The sequence below is a fragment of the Phaethon aethereus genome (genome assembly GCF_964289735.1).
Source record: "Phaethon aethereus genome assembly, chromosome: 4".
Classification (NCBI taxonomy): Eukaryota; Metazoa; Chordata; class Aves; order Phaethontiformes; family Phaethontidae; genus Phaethon; species Phaethon aethereus.
Window position 1 is genome coordinate 32,668,691 of NC_138578.1, and position 19,762 is coordinate 32,688,452.

At 39.8% G+C, this 19,762-nt stretch overlaps 1 protein-coding gene across 2 annotated transcripts in view; it reads right to left on the reverse strand.

The window, feature by feature from the left end:
- The window catches only part of GRID2 (glutamate ionotropic receptor delta type subunit 2), a gene marked incomplete at its 5' end in the record, with an annotated part of 737,620 nt that overhangs the window by 84,653 nt on the left and 633,205 nt on the right, over positions 1 to 19,762 (reverse strand). For both annotated transcript variants that reach the window (XM_081999455.1, XM_081999454.1), the window contains one exon: positions 12,751 to 12,946. In XM_081999455.1, the coding sequence (XP_081855581.1) occupies positions 12,751 to 12,946 (196 nt within the window). The remainder of the gene's footprint in view (positions 1 to 12,750; positions 12,947 to 19,762) is intronic.

Genomic DNA, 19,762 nt, shown 5'->3' on the forward strand with positions numbered 1-19,762 from the left:
TCACTGTCATTATTTCACTAGCATTTCATTACCTACCAATATGCTTATTAATGTATTGATCATTTAAGGATGATTTGCTATTGGAGCAGCTGCAGGTTCTCCTTCAACTACCCTATTTTGCCTTCCTATTACTTACAGCTGTAAGAATATTAGAATTAAAAAAAATTCTGAATGATTTCATAAGGGACTATTAAATGTCTTACAATGGAGTCTTGCTACAGGTCTATTCTCTGCGATTGCATTTGCTGGTCTCTGTTTGGTGAAAAGTTATTTAACAGAAATTATATAAATCCGTCAAACTATTATGAACAATTGCTATAGTAGCTTCTAAAATATGAAACAAGATCTCTCTGTTACCTCTTATACTTCTTCACCATTTTAGTCTTGCAGCATCACAGTCCAAGCCATGCTTTAGAGCTGGAATATACAGCAGATTTTATATATCCCTTTCTCTTTACTTCTATTCATGTCTTTTTTCTGTCACATATATACTTTAAACAACCTTACGTTCAATCCCATCGCTTGCCTTTGTTAATGCATCCCAATGTATTTTGGTATTATTAAAATATGTTAATACATAAAAATGATAGCTGGAAACATTTCAGCAAAAAAGTGAATACATTCCCAAGCTCTTTTCCTGAAGCAGGAGTGTGCTTGCCAGTCTCCATCGATTGATCATTAGACAGAGCCTGCACTTCCCCTGATCTGTGTGTGATACGTCCCCAGTGCAGCCCACCACACTGTGAGCCTGCAACTGGGCTTCAAAATGACAGAGTTTTGGAAAACTTCATCTGATTGCAAATTGGAAGTTGCAGAATTCATTGCACGGATAAACAGTGAGACAATGTAAGCCGATGGAGATAGCAAAGGAGATACGTGGTCATGTAGAGAGGTGAAGGGTGGAAAGAAGAAAGGCTCAGAGAGCTGTGAGAAAGTTGGAGTAGCTGGTATCCAAACAGAAGGGGCGGAGGGTCAAAAGGCAGAAATATGAAAAAGTAAGAGGGAGGGAAAAATGTGAAGTGAGAATTCAGAAGGAAGAGAATGAGCCAAAGTTGCTGGAGCTGTGTGGGAGTCTGTGTAGTCACCAGACACCCTCAGTGTGGTGGTGTTATTCATCTTCATGAACCTGGAAATGTTACAGAACCTCTGTAGGAAAAACACTAAGTTAATGGAGATAAAATGGAGAAATAAGAGCTCACAGGACCGGAATAATAGATGCCTATTACCTTTTGTGTCCTCTGTAGCCAAATGAGAGTGCTCCAAACGCCAAGCTTCTCTTCTTCATCAAGCACTTTATGGAGTTTTTCTTTCTTAGGATAATGAGAATCCAAAAAGCGGAATCAGAGCATGGACACGTGTCTCTGCCATGGAAAGGGACATGAACCACAGAGCGGGTTTGGAGAGGGACCTGTGGCTTTACTACTGTCTTTGCATGAGTGAGTTTAAAAAAGAAGGGGAAAGACAGGAGGAACCAACAAAGGAGGAGACATAATCCGAATTTCTATTTCTCCAAGGCAGCAATTTTTGACAGACCTTTTCCACTGATGGTTTTGAAAAAGAGATATGGAACTAGATCTAGGCACAGAAGAAAATGTGTGGTTGTTAAACTGCACAAATTCAAATCTATTCACGATCCTCCCATAGGAAAATGCCTACAAGAAGTGACCTGAAAACATAACAAAAAATAATTAAAGGAGGACATTTGAGTCGTCCCAAGCTTTGTTTCCCTACAGGTTGCACAGAAATGGCCCACATCTGATGCAACCAGACTAGGAAAGAGTTATTTGTAGGAGTTTGTAACTTCCATCAGGAGTCTCTCTTTTTTAATAAAGCGCAATCTCAGAGGCCTAAAGGATTACAGGACTTGTTACATCATATTCGTTCCAATTCCTGCTAAATCAAAATAAATGACTGCTTGCCAAAGTAGAATGACGTGCAAGCAGCACACCTAGTTCCTGAAGACACCAGGTGCTGATAGAGCAGAGCAGTGAGCGCTGAACTCAAAGTCACCCCACGGTAATAAAACCTGAGATAATGTACATGCTACTCAAAAATTTAAAGAAGAGTATATTCCTCCACAAGCTGCTGAACACACAAGAGGAGGTTCAATGCTCTGCCAGCATCCCAGCACAGCTTGCTCATCCCTCTACAGTTTTTGGTCATTTAAAGCTTTTGGTCATACTCTTTTTTGGTGAGACAATGCCATAGATGGAAGAGACTAGGAAAGTACTATGTACAAGTTTAGCAACTGCAGGAGAAGTAGATTTATGGGTTCAAAAAAGTAGCAAAAGTTTCTCTCTATTTCTTTTTCATTATATACACCCAATGTGCTTTCACTGTAAGATGCCACATCAACACCAAAGTCACTCTATCAGCAGTGCCCAAATGACAACCGACACCCTACAGAGCTGCCCCCTCAGTACCTTTCTGCCCCTAAGAATCTTCCTCTCCCGAACCCTTCCTGGCCTCTGCAGCTGATAAACAGAAGGGAGAACATCATCTTGTTTTGGTTTTAATTGAGAGAGTAACATGCAGCATAACTTCTGTTTTGCTGCAAATATAGCTGTAAAGACTTCTGTTTTGCACTCTTTACTAAAGCCTGTATTTTACTCACGACTTGGTTTGTAACAGCACTCATGAGAGCTGTTTCTCTTTCAGACCTCTTCTCTCCTAATGCATAATAAATGCGCTCATCACATAGTAATGTGGAACCTTTTTTTATGGAATATGACAATAGCATTGCTCCGTTACACCCAAATACGCGCAAATGAAGCTCCTCATTTGTAGGGGTGGGCTCAGCATCCTTTTCTGTTTATACCACTCTTTCTAACAGGTGCCTCCCTAATACTGAGTGTGTCCAGAGAAAACTGAGAAAACTTCAGCAACAAAAAATGGTAGCAAAAAAATTTCATTTGAGCATTATTCTGACATAGTCACGCTCAGCTTTTACAATCACTGACTGAAAATGCACTCCTTTTGTTAAATTGTTTCTTAATTGTCAGTTTTCTTACTCCCTGCTCCCTTCCAAAATTTCCCATCCCTTAAAAATCCCAGCTTCAAGAGGGAGCTCAAAATTTCTACAATTAATCACTTGCCAGTACAAATGAAAGCAGTACTCATGCTGCTTAGTTATTCAGAAATGTAAAGTCTCTCATATATAAAGCTGATTATGGTATTCAGATGTGACATGGCCATGGAAACAAATGAGGATACACACTTACTCTGGCAGCAGTTCCCAGAGATTCACGCTACCAGAAAAAGGCGCAGGCAGATACAAGGGGGATAAACTAAGCACTGCCAGCTACAAACTCCTCATACAGGTAGCCATGAGCAGTTACTCTGCATGTTGTGGTCTCGCCACATTCGCTGTCAGAGCATGGTGTTGTGGTCCTACATTTCCCACCTATCAGAAATATCCAGCGTTCTCCAGGAATAAAAAAAAGGGAAACTCCTATTTGTTATACTTACAAATGTAAGAGACTGAGGGCTATTTAACACAAAATTAATTCTACTTTTTGTGTGTTCATGAGGATTGTTTTAGGTCAAATGCCTGGCAATGCCCTATGTGCCTTATAGTGGCAGCTACCTGCACACTTCTACAGAGCTGGTCTCCTACCATCAGGACACGGATGCAATCCAGGTATTTCTCTCATGACACCATCCTAATTAGTCCACTTCTACACAAGAGAAACCCCAAGTGAAATCACCACTGACAAAGGAATCAATTTTCCTCTCTGGACTCTTTTGCCATGTAAAAAGACAACTACGCTGTTAGAAACAGGTTAAGGCGTGAAGTACTTAGCTTTGTATTTGGCCATCAGGATGAAGGATGGGGACCCCCCTACCCCATGCTCACTCCTCAAAGGTCTATCAGGCATTCTTTCTCCAGCTGAAAAGTCTGCAGAAAGCAGACTCTTCAGCTCTCTGCAGAATGCAATTCTACAGGACCCGAGCAAAATTTGTTGCTCAGGGTATATTTTGTTATTTCTCATTTTTATTGCCATTTCTACTCTCAGAATATGATCTTATTTTGATAGGTACTGTACAAAGCCGCCAAGAAAAAAAGGTTCCCAACTTAGGCACTCCCAACCACTCTCTAGCGAAAGAAATTGTCTACGACAGCTAGGAAAGAAACCTGGGCACCTAAATTAGGCACCTGAAGTTACACATGATGGGAGTAGCCATGACAGTTTAAGCGTCTAATTGAAGCAACGTTTTAAGAGAGAATTACCATTAAACAGAAGAAGATATATATCTGTGGGAGGACCCCTAGATAACCAACCTTTCAGGCAAACAAACCTTCTCTGAAAACAAGCAGAGAAAGTCAAGATTAGAACACTGTCTCTGAGATTAATGCAATTACGATAATCAATGAGACAATTCAAGAGAAATATATAGCTGGCACCACTGAAGCTGGAGAAAACAAGAGATAATAAGGAAAGATTGTTCAATAAAATCTTTTCTTTTTCCACTATGTTTTTATATTGTATCAGACTGTTATGAACTTTAGCTCCCATGCTGATATTTTAAAGTTAGGCTGTAGCTCTCCTTTGAGGATGAAGGCTGAAAGGTCAGGCACAGAGATGCTGTTTTCTGAGAAATACTCTTCCTCTGATAATGGTCGTGTTCATTAACTTAGTTCATTCTGGGGTGTAGTAGTTCTTTGGTTTCACTCACATTGCATCTATGATGGTATTTAGATGACTATAGTGTGAGTTCCTCTCTCCCCTCTTATTTGTCAGTTATAAAATGAGGCAAATGAAGGGAAAGAACATAAAGCAACAACAAAACAGTGTTGCTCAGCTGATGGGTAGTGATCGTAGTACACCAGAGACCTAGCTGTCAAGTTTTTTGCTAGTGCAATAACAAAGCAGAGTGTTAAGGACTTTGAAGAAAAGACAAGACTACTGTCTTGAGGGAAAAAATCATACCTTACAGAATAGTCCTTGGAGAAAGCATAAAGATACTTGCTTGAAAAAGGAGTTGCATTGGAAGCTCACACAAATGATTTCCAATTCAGAAATGAGAGAGAGAGAGTCAGAATCAACCCTGAAGGGCCTTGAAACTCAAGAAAACTTCCCCCTCCCCACCCCAACGTTTTCAATAGAACTAAAGACAGGAAGAGCGCTTTGCAAAGACCAGAGAAAATAACACTGAAAAGTACTGAAGCAATGGACTGGAGGTTGTATGGGTAAATCACAGACGTGTTATGGAAAGTAAATGGGCAAAACTTAGACACACACGCTTAAGTGATAGAAAGCCATAGGAAAGAAAACGAAGACTACGAGGTCAGCTACTGTAGGTTTTAGGTTGAACTAAGTTAGTGGTCAGACATTCATGAAAAGACAGTAGAGGGAAACACACATATTTTATTTAAGATAAAAGGAGCTCAGTTCAGTGTAAGAGAAAAAGAACTGCAAGTTGTCTCCCTGGAGCCACTAGCTGAATTTGTTTGGACTCAGGGATGAGCTACAGGTAGAAAAGACTATGGTCTTGGATGCAGGATGACCCACAGATTTTGAGAACAGATCTGGAAAATTCTCCAAAATAACAGTGAGAGCAAGCAAAGGCAGTCATGGAAGGTAGAATGGCATGGCACCACAACAGGACATCAGTAAGTGACATCTGACATTCTTAAAGTGACTGGCAGACATATACACACTGACCTTTGAACAGAAGTCATGAGCAGCTTGGGGACATTTGAGTGAGAGCGAAAGGGGGAAAGTACATTTGGGAGCATGAAAGATGAAACAGGAGAAGATGAACTCAAAATTTTCAGGAAACTTTGGAGACAAAAGAAATACAGCAGTAGTTGGCTGGCTTAGTTGCTGGATGAACACATGTTCGTGTAGATCCATTTCTCGATATGCAAGCTGACTAAAATTTTTACTTGCATTTTCATTTGAATAAAGCCAAATTCTGCAGAAAATAACTTTTACAGGTGTTCGACTCAAGATAAAACCTGTGAAAACACTCTAGAAAGTCAAAGATAAATCAAACTTTGGTATATGCTTAGGAGCGTTTGTGAGTGAAAGCAAGCCTTTTGTTGAGCCTACCTTGAATTCTAAGCAGCAGGAAAACAGTTTTACATTTCATTCTTAAAGCTATGCACAGAATCTTCTTCACGCTCTGTTAACTGTCACAGATCAGTTATTATACATCCAAAACACATTGACCCCCTAAGCTAATCCAGATAACTATTAGCCTTTTGATAACGCCTGAGAGTAACACCACACTGTGTAGTGCTTCCTGGTCAGGATTCTAAACTTTTGCACTGCTGCAAGTTTGTTTAAGCCCTAGATATGGAAGCAAAGATACACAGGATTATGGGGAGGGGGGGGGAATCTTTCTCCAGGCTGATTATTCTTTTGGCTCGTGCAAAGTGAAGCCGATTTGTGATAAGGCTATGAGAAATATGCTTTGCAATGAAATATACCCCACTCCCCAACCCCTATAAACTGACATGTTGACAAGCTACGAAACATTAGACATGCTAGTGTCAGTGGATCAGGCATTCCTCCTGTCATTATTAACAGAACTTCACTGGTAAATCTGGCTCAGGTTTTATGTTGAGACTTGCTTTCCAGGAAAAGGATGCTATATGACAAATAAGATGGAGCCAGACCACCCATGATAATACAAAGTGAGGACAGCAGGTGCATTTGGTACCCCCAGGCACTTGTCAGCTCCAAGTCATGGACTGTGCAGAACAGGGTAATTGCAAAATAGATAAATTGAACCTTCAGCTGTGGGGCCAAACACGTCAAGGTCTTAAGGGTACTCCTGAATGTTATTACTTGCAGAGCAGCAAACAGAACATCTCATCTGTCCAAGAAGCATCACCTCCAGAGGCAGAGGGGGAACAAGGGAACCGGTGCCTAGGTTGATAATTAGTTTGCTAACCAAGAGCTGCATAGTGTAGCTGATCCCCTTGTAGAGAATTAAGATATACAGGGGACTGGAATACAGTGCCAGCATTTTTATATGTTCTTGTCCTTTTCCTTCCTATCCCTTTCTTAACCATTGCCAAACTGTTGAAACACAATACAAATCCAATATCCAAAAAGTCTGTCTTGGTTATCTCTTGTTTTCAGTGTCTTTTTATTGGCCAAGTCCATGGTCAGAAACGTTCGTAACAAAGATGTATGGACTTGCATATATTAACTAGATCTTTTTGTGGTGTGATCAGTGTATCCGCCATCAGAATGGCATTTTGTGGTGGTGCATTTCTCCCCCCCTGTCCCTGTTTGATAAGCCTTGGCCTTGGAGCAGAGAGCTTGGCGGTTAAGAGCCCCTTGACTGTCCCAAACACTCTTGTGTAACTAAGGTGGGGAATGGTACTGAATGTTCCAGGAATTCAGTTATGGGAGTAACTCATCATCCCCAGGCAGCCTTGGAACATATCTTATCTCACCATGGCTTGGATGCATCAGTAGGAGTGTCACTGGGACTTTGAGAATTTTAGCAATTACCAATAAAACATTTGTGGCAAGGATGGAAATTCACTGATGCCTAAAGTCAATCATCTCCCAGTCCTATAAATAGTGGTCCCAAGTGAGAACCTTTGAGCTCTCCTGGACCGCAGCCGGCTGTGATCAGCACCTCCCGCTGAGTGGGATGCCTCTCAGAGTCCATGAACCCTCAAGTTCGTGATCAACTCAGAGGCTCGGCTGTTTACCCACTGAGTGATGCAAAGCATCTGATGTGAATATTTGACTAAATTTGAGGGGGATATTTAAAAGGTGCCTTTGTACATATCTATCTCTTTTCTCCATATCTCTTTAGGTTGATTACGTTGCTAAGTTTTATATGATTTGATACTGTGATTTTAATTGCTGTTATTTTGTATTAGATTGTTGCCAACCTAAAGTTACACCAAGCACAAAATATGTCACTACAATAGAATCCCTGGTACTCTATCCCTTTAGACATAAACCGTTGACCAAGTCTGGGACTAGGAGTGGATTCAAGCTGCACTTAGAATCCTCTCGGGAGAAGGAGTTCAGAAAGCAAGGGGGTCCGCTCTGAACCTCATGACTCAATGGGAGAGCATTCCTTTACTTTCCTTACCTAACCTTAGTCATAAACTGTTGACGGAGTCTGGCACTAGGGGTGGATCTTGATCCACTGAACCTCGTGACTCAACGGGAGGGTCTCCCTCACTTCTTTTCCCTTTTCTCAATCCTTAGTCATAAACCATTGACCAAGTCTGGGACTATGGGTGGATTTCAGTCCACTCTGAACCTTGTGATTCAACAGGAGGGTCTTCCCTACTTTCTTTCCTCAATATACATATAAACCACATTAACCCTATTTGATCCATGAGTAAATCATTCCAATCTAATTGTAACTTGGTTTCTCTTTGTATATCTTTGTCACGTAAGTAAGTAATAGAGTGGATCTTGCCATCGAATTCACTTGTTGCACCTTTTTACAAATTTATATTAAAATTATTCACTTTCTGATCTCTTTGGTGGTGATTTTTTAAGTGTTCTAAAATACTAATTTGCAAGACAATTCCAGTGGTAAATTTGAGTAAATGGATAATTGAGTAAATCTGGATAAGTAGTTAATTCAGGAGTTTTTTGGCCCTTCAATAGAAAACTTCATGCTGTTGCTACTGCTGAAAACAAATTAAGAATAACCATGTCCAGTTATTAAAAATTTGTTCTAGCACAGAATCACAAACCATTATTACTCCTTTCTTCCCCAGACATATCAACTCAACAAAGCTTTGTTATGGCCTATTTATAGGTAGTTTAAACAATATTATTACTATTACAGTATTCTCAGGAAGGTAAAAGTGCCATCCACAGTGTCCAGGGAAAACAAATGGTCTCAGTAGCTGCTAACATGTTTCCATTGGCAATGCAGTTAGGATCATTGGAAAATAAAAATCTCAAGACCAAATTCGTTTTGATGCTGTGTGCAAGATGAAGAGGAAATATTATGAGAGTGTAAGAGGAGTTTCTTTTAATGCAGAATCCAGAAGCATTATTTCACCTGACAGTCATTCACAAGTTTCCTACTGGCTAAATATTTTGCAGATAGAGTTAAATAGACATTGGTTTCAAACACATTTGGATTCAGCCTATGCAGCCTGGGAAAGGAATTTTCCACTTTGTACTGCTGAGAAAAATGTAGACGCTGTAGGCTATGGTATCGTGTTCAGAGGAACAAGGTGGGTAGGATAGGGCATTAGGCACTATTATTCTCTAGGGAAGAAAAAGCAGACAGGGGCACAATGGAAGTGCTTCATTATATTTTAAATGGGAATAGTTCCAAGGATAGGAAAGCCTGTGGTGCTTGTAAAGGATTAAGCAGGGTAATGTGCTTTTTAAGATGACATAAAGAAGTATGTAATGTGATATGTTTAAGCCTAAATGATTTTTCTTGGAGTCCTCAATGAATGTTTAAGCAGGCATGACTTAGGTCTCTGTAAATCCTCTCCAAATAAATAATTTCCACAAAAATAGAGATTCCTTTGACTGACTATGATGCATATTTTATAACTTATGCAAAAAAGGAAAATCAATTTGAGATACACAAAACACTTAGGAATAATAAAGAAAAAAGAAGATAAAAGTGAATATTCTCCAGAATAATCCAAGCATATATAGGAATACAGCTACCTCCCCATCCATTTTGATTTGACAGAGCAGGAAGACAAATAAACGAATGCTTCCCCACCTACAATTCATATCTTCAACTGCTTTTTGTTGCCTTTTGAGAAAGGAAGAGACAGTAAGTGGCAAAAAGTATCTAAAGTGCCTGTTCTTTTCAGGTTGTCTCCTGCTTGAGGTATTTAAAATTCTGCTCTCTCTTCATTTAACCAGCTGCTCTCTAACCAGACCTGATGGTGTATATAGCTGTTCACTATGGATGGAATAAGAACAGACACAGTGATACGTATACACCTGATTTATGAGAAGAACAGGACCAATAAATATCAAAACCTGAAAACTCACAACGGCATGATCTTCCCATCTTATTTCTCCTGCCTGCCCTGCCCTCCTGCCAGGAAAAGCAGGTCAAAGTGGTAGATTGCCTGGTGCAAAATGGGACTATGCGATCATTGTCATTTGGCTGTATTGTATTTTCACTCACACAGGTGTCATTCCCCTTGAAGTCACTGGTGCAGAAAGCATGAAGTCCTGCTGAGCGAGCGGGATGATGTGATGAGTAAATCAGCAGCTGATACCCCTTCCCCCTGTTTATATATACGTTAGTATTAAACTGCTACTTTCTTCAAAATAAAAAGAGTGCCAGCTCCACTGTAATATGCAGAATACAAGCATGACAAAACTAAAGGACTTTTAAGGTATAACAAAAATGTTTGGCAAAGCCTCTTCTGTCATGGCTACTTGCAAACCCCATTTTAACCTTGGAGAGGACACGGTAGGGAGTGTGGTTAAAGAGCAGCATGTCCACCATGTCCATAGCATCCTTCCTGCACACCTCTCTCCCTTGGTGGTCCCTCCTATCACAGTCCCTTCATAGTCATATAGGCAGCCTAGTGGAAATCCCTTTCCCTGTACCCTTTTGGAAGCACTCATTAAGTCTCAGACCTCACTTGGCACTCCAGGAATGTGTGCCAAAGTAACGGCCTCAGAGAGCTTGGACAAACTGCTGTTCAGTCATGCTTTAGCGCTGATTAATGGTAGAAACACAATGAAGCACAGAAGGAGACCTGGTGGCTTAGCTTGTCCAGGGTTATGATCTGGTTGAGTTAATAGCTCTGATGTGGCCAGTTAAATTCATTCAAGACCCCAAAGAACATTACAAAGTATATAAATAGGCCAAGGGGACCCATGAATTCTTTCCTCTGAAATGTTTTCATTTTTTTTGGAAATACGTTACAGAGATTATAACCTCTGCCTTTTATCAAATACCTTTTCAAATATTGCTTTTCCTTGCCTAAGACTAGCTTTTAACATCACATTCTTTATCCAGCTTTCTTCCTGAACAGGACAAATATCCCAAAAGCTTTTGAGTGAAGAGCAACTGGCAAATAATCTTTTTCTGTGTCATTTCTTCCTGCAAAATGAAAGAAGGGGAGAAACTGCACACACATAGGTGGATGTGTATGTTCAACAGAATCGGGCCTGAGCCCCTTGATATTTTAAAATTGGAGGGTAATTGGCTTGCTCCCATGCTGCAACTTGGTTTTTCAACACTATCACCTGCAAGTGCTTGTTCCTGGGAAGCAGAGGCATGTGAAATTAAAGAACCCAGATATTTCTGTTTTCGTAGGTTTTATGACAGCAACTGCCATGTTTCTAGGAATGAGAAATCAGACTGTAATCTGGAATTACCTGCCAGTATGATACACTGGTGGTTTTTTCCAGCTAAAAGCCATTAGTCAACACAGCTGTGTTTGACATGCTCTGGTTTTTGATTCTTCTGAAACCTTTAGTATAACTTGGGAAGCCAAACCACGAGGGCAGCTTTTTTTTTAATACAAAAGGAAAAACCCAGCTTTGTCAACCTCTTAGAAACTGAGCTAAAATATGTTTTCTCAAAAAAAGTAATTTTCTCTAGTGAATAAATCTTCAGACTGTCTTTTTTTCTCCTTGTTTTTTCAGCTTATGACTTTTTCTAAAGGGGTTTCAAAAGCATAGTTCCCCAGGGCCTCTCTTGCCTTTTCTTTGCTGCTGTTTAGTCCTTCAGAGAAGAAAATATGATCTGTTACACAGAGGGTGGATTAGTGATTTTTAAGACTCCACAGAATCTTTGTTATTTTGTGGTTCTTTTATTATCAAGAGATCACCAGTGATTTCATCACTCTTTTTAACATATTCTTTTCTCTTACGTGTTTGTATCCAGTGTGAAAACACCAGAAATTACAGGTTTTCCTGGCAAATAGATTTTGGTGAAGGCAAAAGGCAGAGTTTGTCCAGATCTTTTGAAGTCTCTAAACCAAGCTTAAAACAAGTGAACACAGAACTTCATGGAAATTTGCTCTTATTAAGAATCATATTTTGAAGTTTAAAATAAAATCTATAAAATATGATATTTATGAGATTTGATTTAAAACTGAATATGAAGATACCATGGTAGGGATAAAGTTTGTATACAGTCACTCATTAACCCATATTCACTCTCATACTAAACCCTTTCATGTCCTACTGTTCTTATAAAAGCTGTAACTGTCAACCAAAAACATGGGAGGGAACTATTGCATTCACGAATGTACTTATAAAAATTGACTCCTGCTCTCAAAGTATTTTCCCATTGCTAAACTCGCTACAGAAGGTGGCTATGAGGCTCTTTATTTAAAGCCAGATCATCTTTTCCTGCCTGCCTCTCTCAAAACATACATGATTCAGAGCTACAACTGAAAGCCAGGGTTTTCAGTGTCAGGAGTCTACAAAAATAAGTCAATCAACATCTTGTATTCAAAGTGCTTTAAGCTTTGTATAGTGCAGTGTCATGACTTCTGGGGTTATATGTCCAGTGACCCTATTGCCATTTCCATCCTGACAAACATATTCATATCTCATACCTATAAATCCTTTTCAGAGCAAACATTCTAGGTACTTACATTTTAAAATGTGGTCGAAAACAAGCTACATAGCTGAGAAGTACCAATCCTCTGTGACGACACAATGGACTTGCAGAAATTGGTACCAGGCATAGTCATTATCTGGGTGCATATGCATCCCTCACAGTTAAAAACAACAACTAAGCAAACGTTGTGCTACAGCAGGGCATCTCCAATGGGAAACGAAAAGTAAGTCATACCCGTACCTTTTGAATGCCTGCGGTCGACTCCATGACGTTATTCTCTGAACCGTTACTTCTGTTAATCATCCGCCACATTTGGGAATACATGCTGTCCCTCTCAAAAGGATTCATCCCTTTTACTCGTACGTGCTCATAGACTGCGGAGTCCAGGACAGTGCCATAAGGAATATCCGTCTGCCTCGAGAGATCCTGGAGAGACCTAAATTGTTGGTGAAGAAAAGAGACACAGGAGACTTGAAGCCACATTTTCAAGAGGAAGGAGCTGCAGGCAAGCAAAGGGCAACACATAGGAAGACGGCTGTCAAGCCAGTTTCTTTTGTTGTTTGGTGGTTTTTTTTTTTTTTCTTTCTTAAAAGACAATGTGAGTCTGAGTTGTTTTTATGGTTTAAGACACAAGGAGGAATACGAAGTGAAAGGAAAGGATGGAAAAAAATGAAAATGGATGAAAAGAGAACAGGAGTAAGAGGATCCTGTCAAATGCCAAGAGCTCCTTTGAGCAGAGGCAAAGGAGAGAAGGGAGCATTGCAGTCTGTCCAGCCATATGCCCCAAGTTCAACAGAAGTAACGGCCTACGACAGTATGGTGCCACCGCACACCACACTGCTGCGGAGCAGGAATGTCAGCACCAGAACTCACTGAATCTAGCCCAAAGCACATGGGCTGAGTACTTCTTTGTGCTACTGGTTACACCTTGAAGAGCAGCTTTTTAGTGGTATTCCTGCGCTGAACTGTGCACCCATCCCACAAAGCAAGTCACATCCTACGTTATTTTCAGCTATAGGAAGATTTCCATTCTGGTTTCATGAACTCTCTTCTCATCATGGTTCATGTCATGTAGTCCAATAAATTTGCTGTATTTTACATGTTATCTAGTTTTATCCATTCCTTATAAGCAAGAAACATTAACTAGTTTAGAAGCTTCTAAACCATCCCAAATATGGCTTTGTCAACCCTGCTTTGGGCTTAAAAAAGTATATTAGAACACTTTAAATTCTCCTTACCTCTTGGCCTTTATTTTCCTGTCCTATAGAATTGCTGTCCCGTACTTTCGTTTCTTTAATAACATTCATTAAAGTTTGAAAATAACTGCTGCAGTATGTCTAATGCCTAAAACCCATTTCAGCTTCCCTGGCACAAATTAACTTCGTATAAACTGCACAAATCTAGCGGATGACATCTAAGGACAAATCAAGGGTCTGAGTGCTGTCTTAAAGTAGGCAATAGTAAAAGCTTATTGCAGCCACAGAAAATGCAAACACAAATGTAGGAAACTCATCAAATTCCAAGTTGTGTTTCTGAAAAATCTAAATACAGAGGCAAGTGAAAATGGTCCTACAGGGAGATAACAGAGGAATTCTTCGGTGTCCCAGGGATGGCACTGAAGAAAACAGTAATAGGATCTCAAAGGATATGTATGCCTCTGAACAGAACAGAAAACAGGAAAAGAAGAAATCAATAGAGCTCAATGGCAAGGGTTTAGAGGTTAGTTGAGGCAAAAAGAAATCATTTGAAATTCAGATGTATGGGCTTAGAAAAACATTGAACAAGAGCTAAATTCTAAGCAGGTAATATATAGCAAATACAAGGAAGGGATAAACTTAATTTTGAAGAGTAAATTACTAATAGTATTAAAAACCCCACAATCCTGTCCTCTTTCTCCAACAAGATGGTATTCCTCTTCAAGAACATGAACAGCAGGGAACCTGCAAAGAATCAGTTTGGGATTCTTTGGGAATCAACACATATCAAAAGTGAGCTGCCAGATGAAGCTTTACCTGAAACCAAGTATATTGGTCTTCTGAGAGGACTAACTGAGACATGCCCTTTTCTAGGAAGAAAAATATGAGACTCTAGTAGACTAAGTCAACAGGACAAGTAGTACTGCGACTAATTTGTAATTGAAAAGTAAAAAAAAAAAAGAAAGATTATCAAGTCCAGAAAAACACCTGTGATTTCTGAAAGATTAAATATGAAATGTCTGAGCTGTTAGCAAAAATGTGAAACCTCATTATAGCCAGTGTGTGAAAGGGAAACTAAATATTTTTAAAAGGCTCTACTGGTAATCAGGGGAATTACAAAAGTAAACAACTAAGATGTTATACTTAGGTTTAACAAATAAACTGAAATAAAGATTGATACAGTTTTGAAGATCAGTTCTGAAGATTAGACATAGCCACCAAGTGGGTTTCTCTAGGGAAAGTAACTCAATCATCTATTACACTTTGAAATAAGTAAAAAAAACCCCAAGACTTTCAAAAGGCCTTCTTCTCATCAAACAATATACAGAAGGTGGAAGTATGGACAGGCTACAAAGGAGAAATGTAGAAACATTTCCTGGCAACTCTGGATAGCATTAGGAAAGCCAACACTCAGCTATAGTGGATGACCTCGAGGGACCTCAAGGGTAACAAGAACAGCTTTTGCAGAACTAAAAGGCTGAACAAGGAAAGTGTGGACCTGTTGAGGGGGACAGCAGACAGCTAAGGCTGAGGTGCTCAGTGTCTTCTTTGCCTCACTCTTCCCCAATAAGGTCTCCTAGGTCTCTGTGACTAGAGGCAGGGTTCAAGGAGACAATGAACAACCAGCAGTAGGTGGTCAGGTAAATCCCAACCAGAAAGGCAGGGATTGATTAAGAGCTCTAGACTGACAGAAGTCCATGGGACCTGGCAGGCTGCATCTAAGTGTGATGAGAGCTGGCCGATATACTTGCAAGGCTGATTGCTTTAATATTTGAAAGATGAAGGAGATTGGAGGAGATCCATGACCACTAGGAGAAAGGAAATGTCCAGACTATATCAAAAAAAGATAGAAAAGATCATTCACGGATTAAGGCTGGTTATCCAACATCATCAAGTGAGTCCTCTCAGAATACATTTCTGAGCACGTGAAGGAGAAGCAGCTGACTGGGAACAGTCAACATTGGTTTACCAAAGGTAAGTCATGCCTGACCAATCCGGTTGCCTTCTATAGTAAAATGACTTGGTTTGTGGACAAGAACAGAGAAAGGGATGTAGTTTAACTTTAGCAAGGTTTTCAATACTGTCTCCCACAATCTTCTTGTATCCAAATTAGGTCATTAGGTCTGTCTGGATGGGAAACCAGGTGGATAACTTCCTGGTTGGATGATCAGGCTCACAGGTTAGCTCACCTGGAGGCTGGTTACAGGTACCCCAGAGGTCTAACCTGGGACATGTATTTGCCAATAACCTGGAGGAGGTGAGTAAGCCCCTCTTGTCAAGTTTGCAGATGACACAGCATTGGAAGACCAGCCAATTGCTCAAGGACAGGCTGCTGTTAAGGGAGACCTAGAAAGGTTAGAGGAATAGGCCAACAGGAGTGGTGTGAGATTCAGCAAGGACAAATGCAAAGCCCTGCACCTGAGGAGGAATAACCCCCTGCAACAACCCAGGCTGGGGTGCAGCTCTGCAGAAGGGCACTCTGGTAAACAGCGGTGGGCCTTGGTGAGAATTTCTCGGTTTCATCATTAGGCAAAGTGTTGTGTAGAAGTAGGTGTATTACTGTTGCATTGACAGTCTATCTAGCTGTCAAAAGCATCACTGATGAAAGGCACTAGATAAATACAAGGTACTGTATTCATCCATTCTGTGTTACTGCTGCTGCTGCCAATACACTTCTGTATCTTCTGGCAGTGCTCTGAAGCGCAACAAACTGTCACAGGATGCATATTGTAATGTCCTGTAATTGCTGTGTTATTTCTCATACATACTGCTAGAAAAGTATACAAAAAGTATTTACTGAGTCTCCAATTTCTAGTGACAACACCTAGCAAAATTGCAGTCAGTACTTTACAGGGCTCTGTACAGCCATATAATTTCTAATATAACAAGCAACAAAGCATTTTTCTGAAATATTATTGCTAACTGGTATATAAATGATATGTGTAGCTGCTGCTACAAAACAGTACAGTTAGAAACAGCACAAAAGAAAAACAGCTCCTCTGTATATCTTGTGGCTATAAAAACAACCTTGCTATTCTCAGAAAGGTAAACCAAACACAAGACATGAGCTCTTAGTCCAGAAGTGTACTACAGTCAGGTATGGGAAGCATACTACAAACAGCCTGAGAAGCAAGCAAGAGTGCCATCACACACAAAGGCATCACCAGCAGGGAAATAATGAGGAGAACTATGTCGATGCCTTCAGGAAGGCATGTTGTATCTGCCAAGGCTGGCATTAACTACAGTCTGCAATTCTTTACTGTTTGGTGTGCTATCCTAAAACACAGGATGCCTCTTGGCTGCCCTGCTCTACATCTTTGCACAGTTGTAGGTGCTGCTCTGTGCTGAGAAAATGATGGCGAGAGGACAAAAGCGAGGCAAGTATGAGCGCAAACTCTACAGATGCACTCAGTGCTGTTGTCTACAGTAAACCCTAGGCTTCGGTTCACTTGACCCTATGCTGAGGAGCGAGAAAGAAGTTTTGCAGCCTCTGAGGAGTACATGTGTGTATGCTGCTGCGTAGGCAAGCTGCAAAAATGGAAAAGACCTGTCACATCAGTGACTTCGTCGCCCCCCACAAACATGTCAAATGGGATCATAATATATATGACCTCCTTCAGAAACTGTTTTCTGTAATCCGCAACTCTGCAGACTATTGGAATGACATTCACAACAAAACAAAGAGAAACAGCAAACCTTGACAGAACTAATAAAATTATTAAACCACTGAGGTTCCTTTCCAAAAGAAAGAATTTTTATAGCTACTTTGCCTCTAGCCTGGTTTGTAGGTTAGGCATTGTTCCTGCATTAAACAACTCATTCTCTGTTAGACAAATACATTTAGTGGAGACATAAATCCCCAGCCTCACTATGTCACCCAGTCTCACCACACAGCTGCCACACCGGACCTCAAAATAAAGAAAAATATTTGTCAAACTGATTAATTCCTATGGGGTATCCTTTGATGCCCAAATTCTGATACTGTTTATCCACACTGTATGGGAATTTAATTTTGTGATAGTTTTACTGATCTCAGTTGAAATACCTGCAAAGCAAAGCACACATCTAACATGAGTAAGGGAATTATAAGCCCACATTTTAAAATGTTTATCTCTCTGTAATTCTAATTTTGAAGCAATAAGATAATGAAGGCTAAAAGTGTTTAAAAATAAAAAAAGGCAGATATAGTTGAAAAAATTGTTATAAAATACTTTTAACTGAGCTTACATATAGAGAAATTCTACTTATAGGGAAGTGACCATACAGTCAGGTCACAGTTCATCTTATTTTTGGCTATCACTCATGAAGCACTGTGGGGAAAAATGTTGTGTGTGATCTTTATGGTAAGATTTTTCTCATTGCAATTACTAGCATAATACCAATATTAACCCATACAAATTAACTACAATATAGGCCTATTCTGAGGATGAATTGAGTCATTTGAGGATGAATTATTAACAGCTACATGTATTTTTCAGCACCTGTTGATTTTGTTCAATATTCTGCACCTTAATCAGGCAACAGTTGTCAGCTCACTTTTATTTTCTGGCTTAGTACAAATTAATTACTTTGTAATTTAAAAAAGTATCTCTGCTTTCAACTCAAAGAAAAAAAAATAATGTTAGGATTTGCATATGTTTCTTTCCCCAAAGCATACCCTCTTCCATAAATTCAAATCCTAGACGTAGAATTGGTAACAAGTTGTTCATACATGTCAGCCAGAAGTCTTGAAAAAGGACAGAAAATGTAGAAAAACAAAAGGTCAGCTCCATAAAGGAATAACCAAATACCTTTTTGGGTGATTAAATACCACTGAGGTCAGATGCTTGGGCATCAAAGATCTGGATTATAGATTGATTTAGACTAGCCATGTTGTTAGACTTGACTGTTGCACAGAACTGTCTGCAAGAAGTAGTCACTACATTTTAGGACAAAATAACTGATGTCATGGCTTACACTGAAGTCTTTATTTATGACTAATTCAGATAAAGCTTTCCAATGCCTTTTTTTTTTTTTTTCCTTCTTTTTTCTAGGACATTAAGGATTAATTCACAGGCAGGCTTAGGGACCAGGGCACAGTAAGCCAAGAGATTTGACTGTTGGCAGTGACAGCTGTGTCAGAAACTAGTAACACTGCTTGCTAGCCAGTTTGAAGGTCTGTGTGAACCACATTAAAGGAAAGGTTAAAGAACATTCTGTTTTTCAGTGTGAGGAACTACCTACTCCAATTACTGCATTCTTGTGTAACTCCCCCGTGCAGAAAACTTGTAGGCAGTTGCATCGAGCTGTTTCAAGCCTCGGGGACATCTTAGGTTCAAGTGAATCATAGTTTAGGAAAACCATGTTGTGAAAAGAAAACAAGGATGACAAAAGACATGCTTAACTGCTATGCCTTCACTATTTGGAGACAGAGATCTCGCCTATCTAAGAGAACATGTTACTTAGACCATGGAGAACATAATGTGAACTTCTTATTTTACAGAAGACACAAGAGGCAGACTCTCCCCACTAATGCATACAATCTAAAGTCTTAATCAAGCTTCCACACTTTTAGATGTGAATTAGATTTAAACTTGAAACCACCTAACATTGGCCTTTCATATGACAAATCCTATGACTTCCTGTCTGCCTACCCTACCCCCTCAACTTTCCTGCAAAATTTCAGTGCCCATGAGAAGGTGGTGACACCCTCTCTTTGCCCAGGAAAACAATACAGTGCAGTAGTCTGAGTAAAATCAGTCTCTCTGCCAATGGACTCTAATTTTGTCCTAAAGGAATCATAAAAACACAGTAATGACAATACTGGCTTAATGATGAAATTCACAGCACCAGCACCTATGAGAAACAGCTCAAGACCTCCAAATTTATTTGGCATTTAACAAGAAAAGCCACTCAATTTTTTGTTCATGTTGCAAGAGAAAGTGCTCTAAAAATTTAAGGAACATAGAAATTATGCTTTGCTTTGCTGCCACAATGTTTTGGCATTTGAAGTGCTGACCATCTTGATTTAAATGTCATCCACAATGTGGGTCAAGTGTGAACAAAAGATACATCTA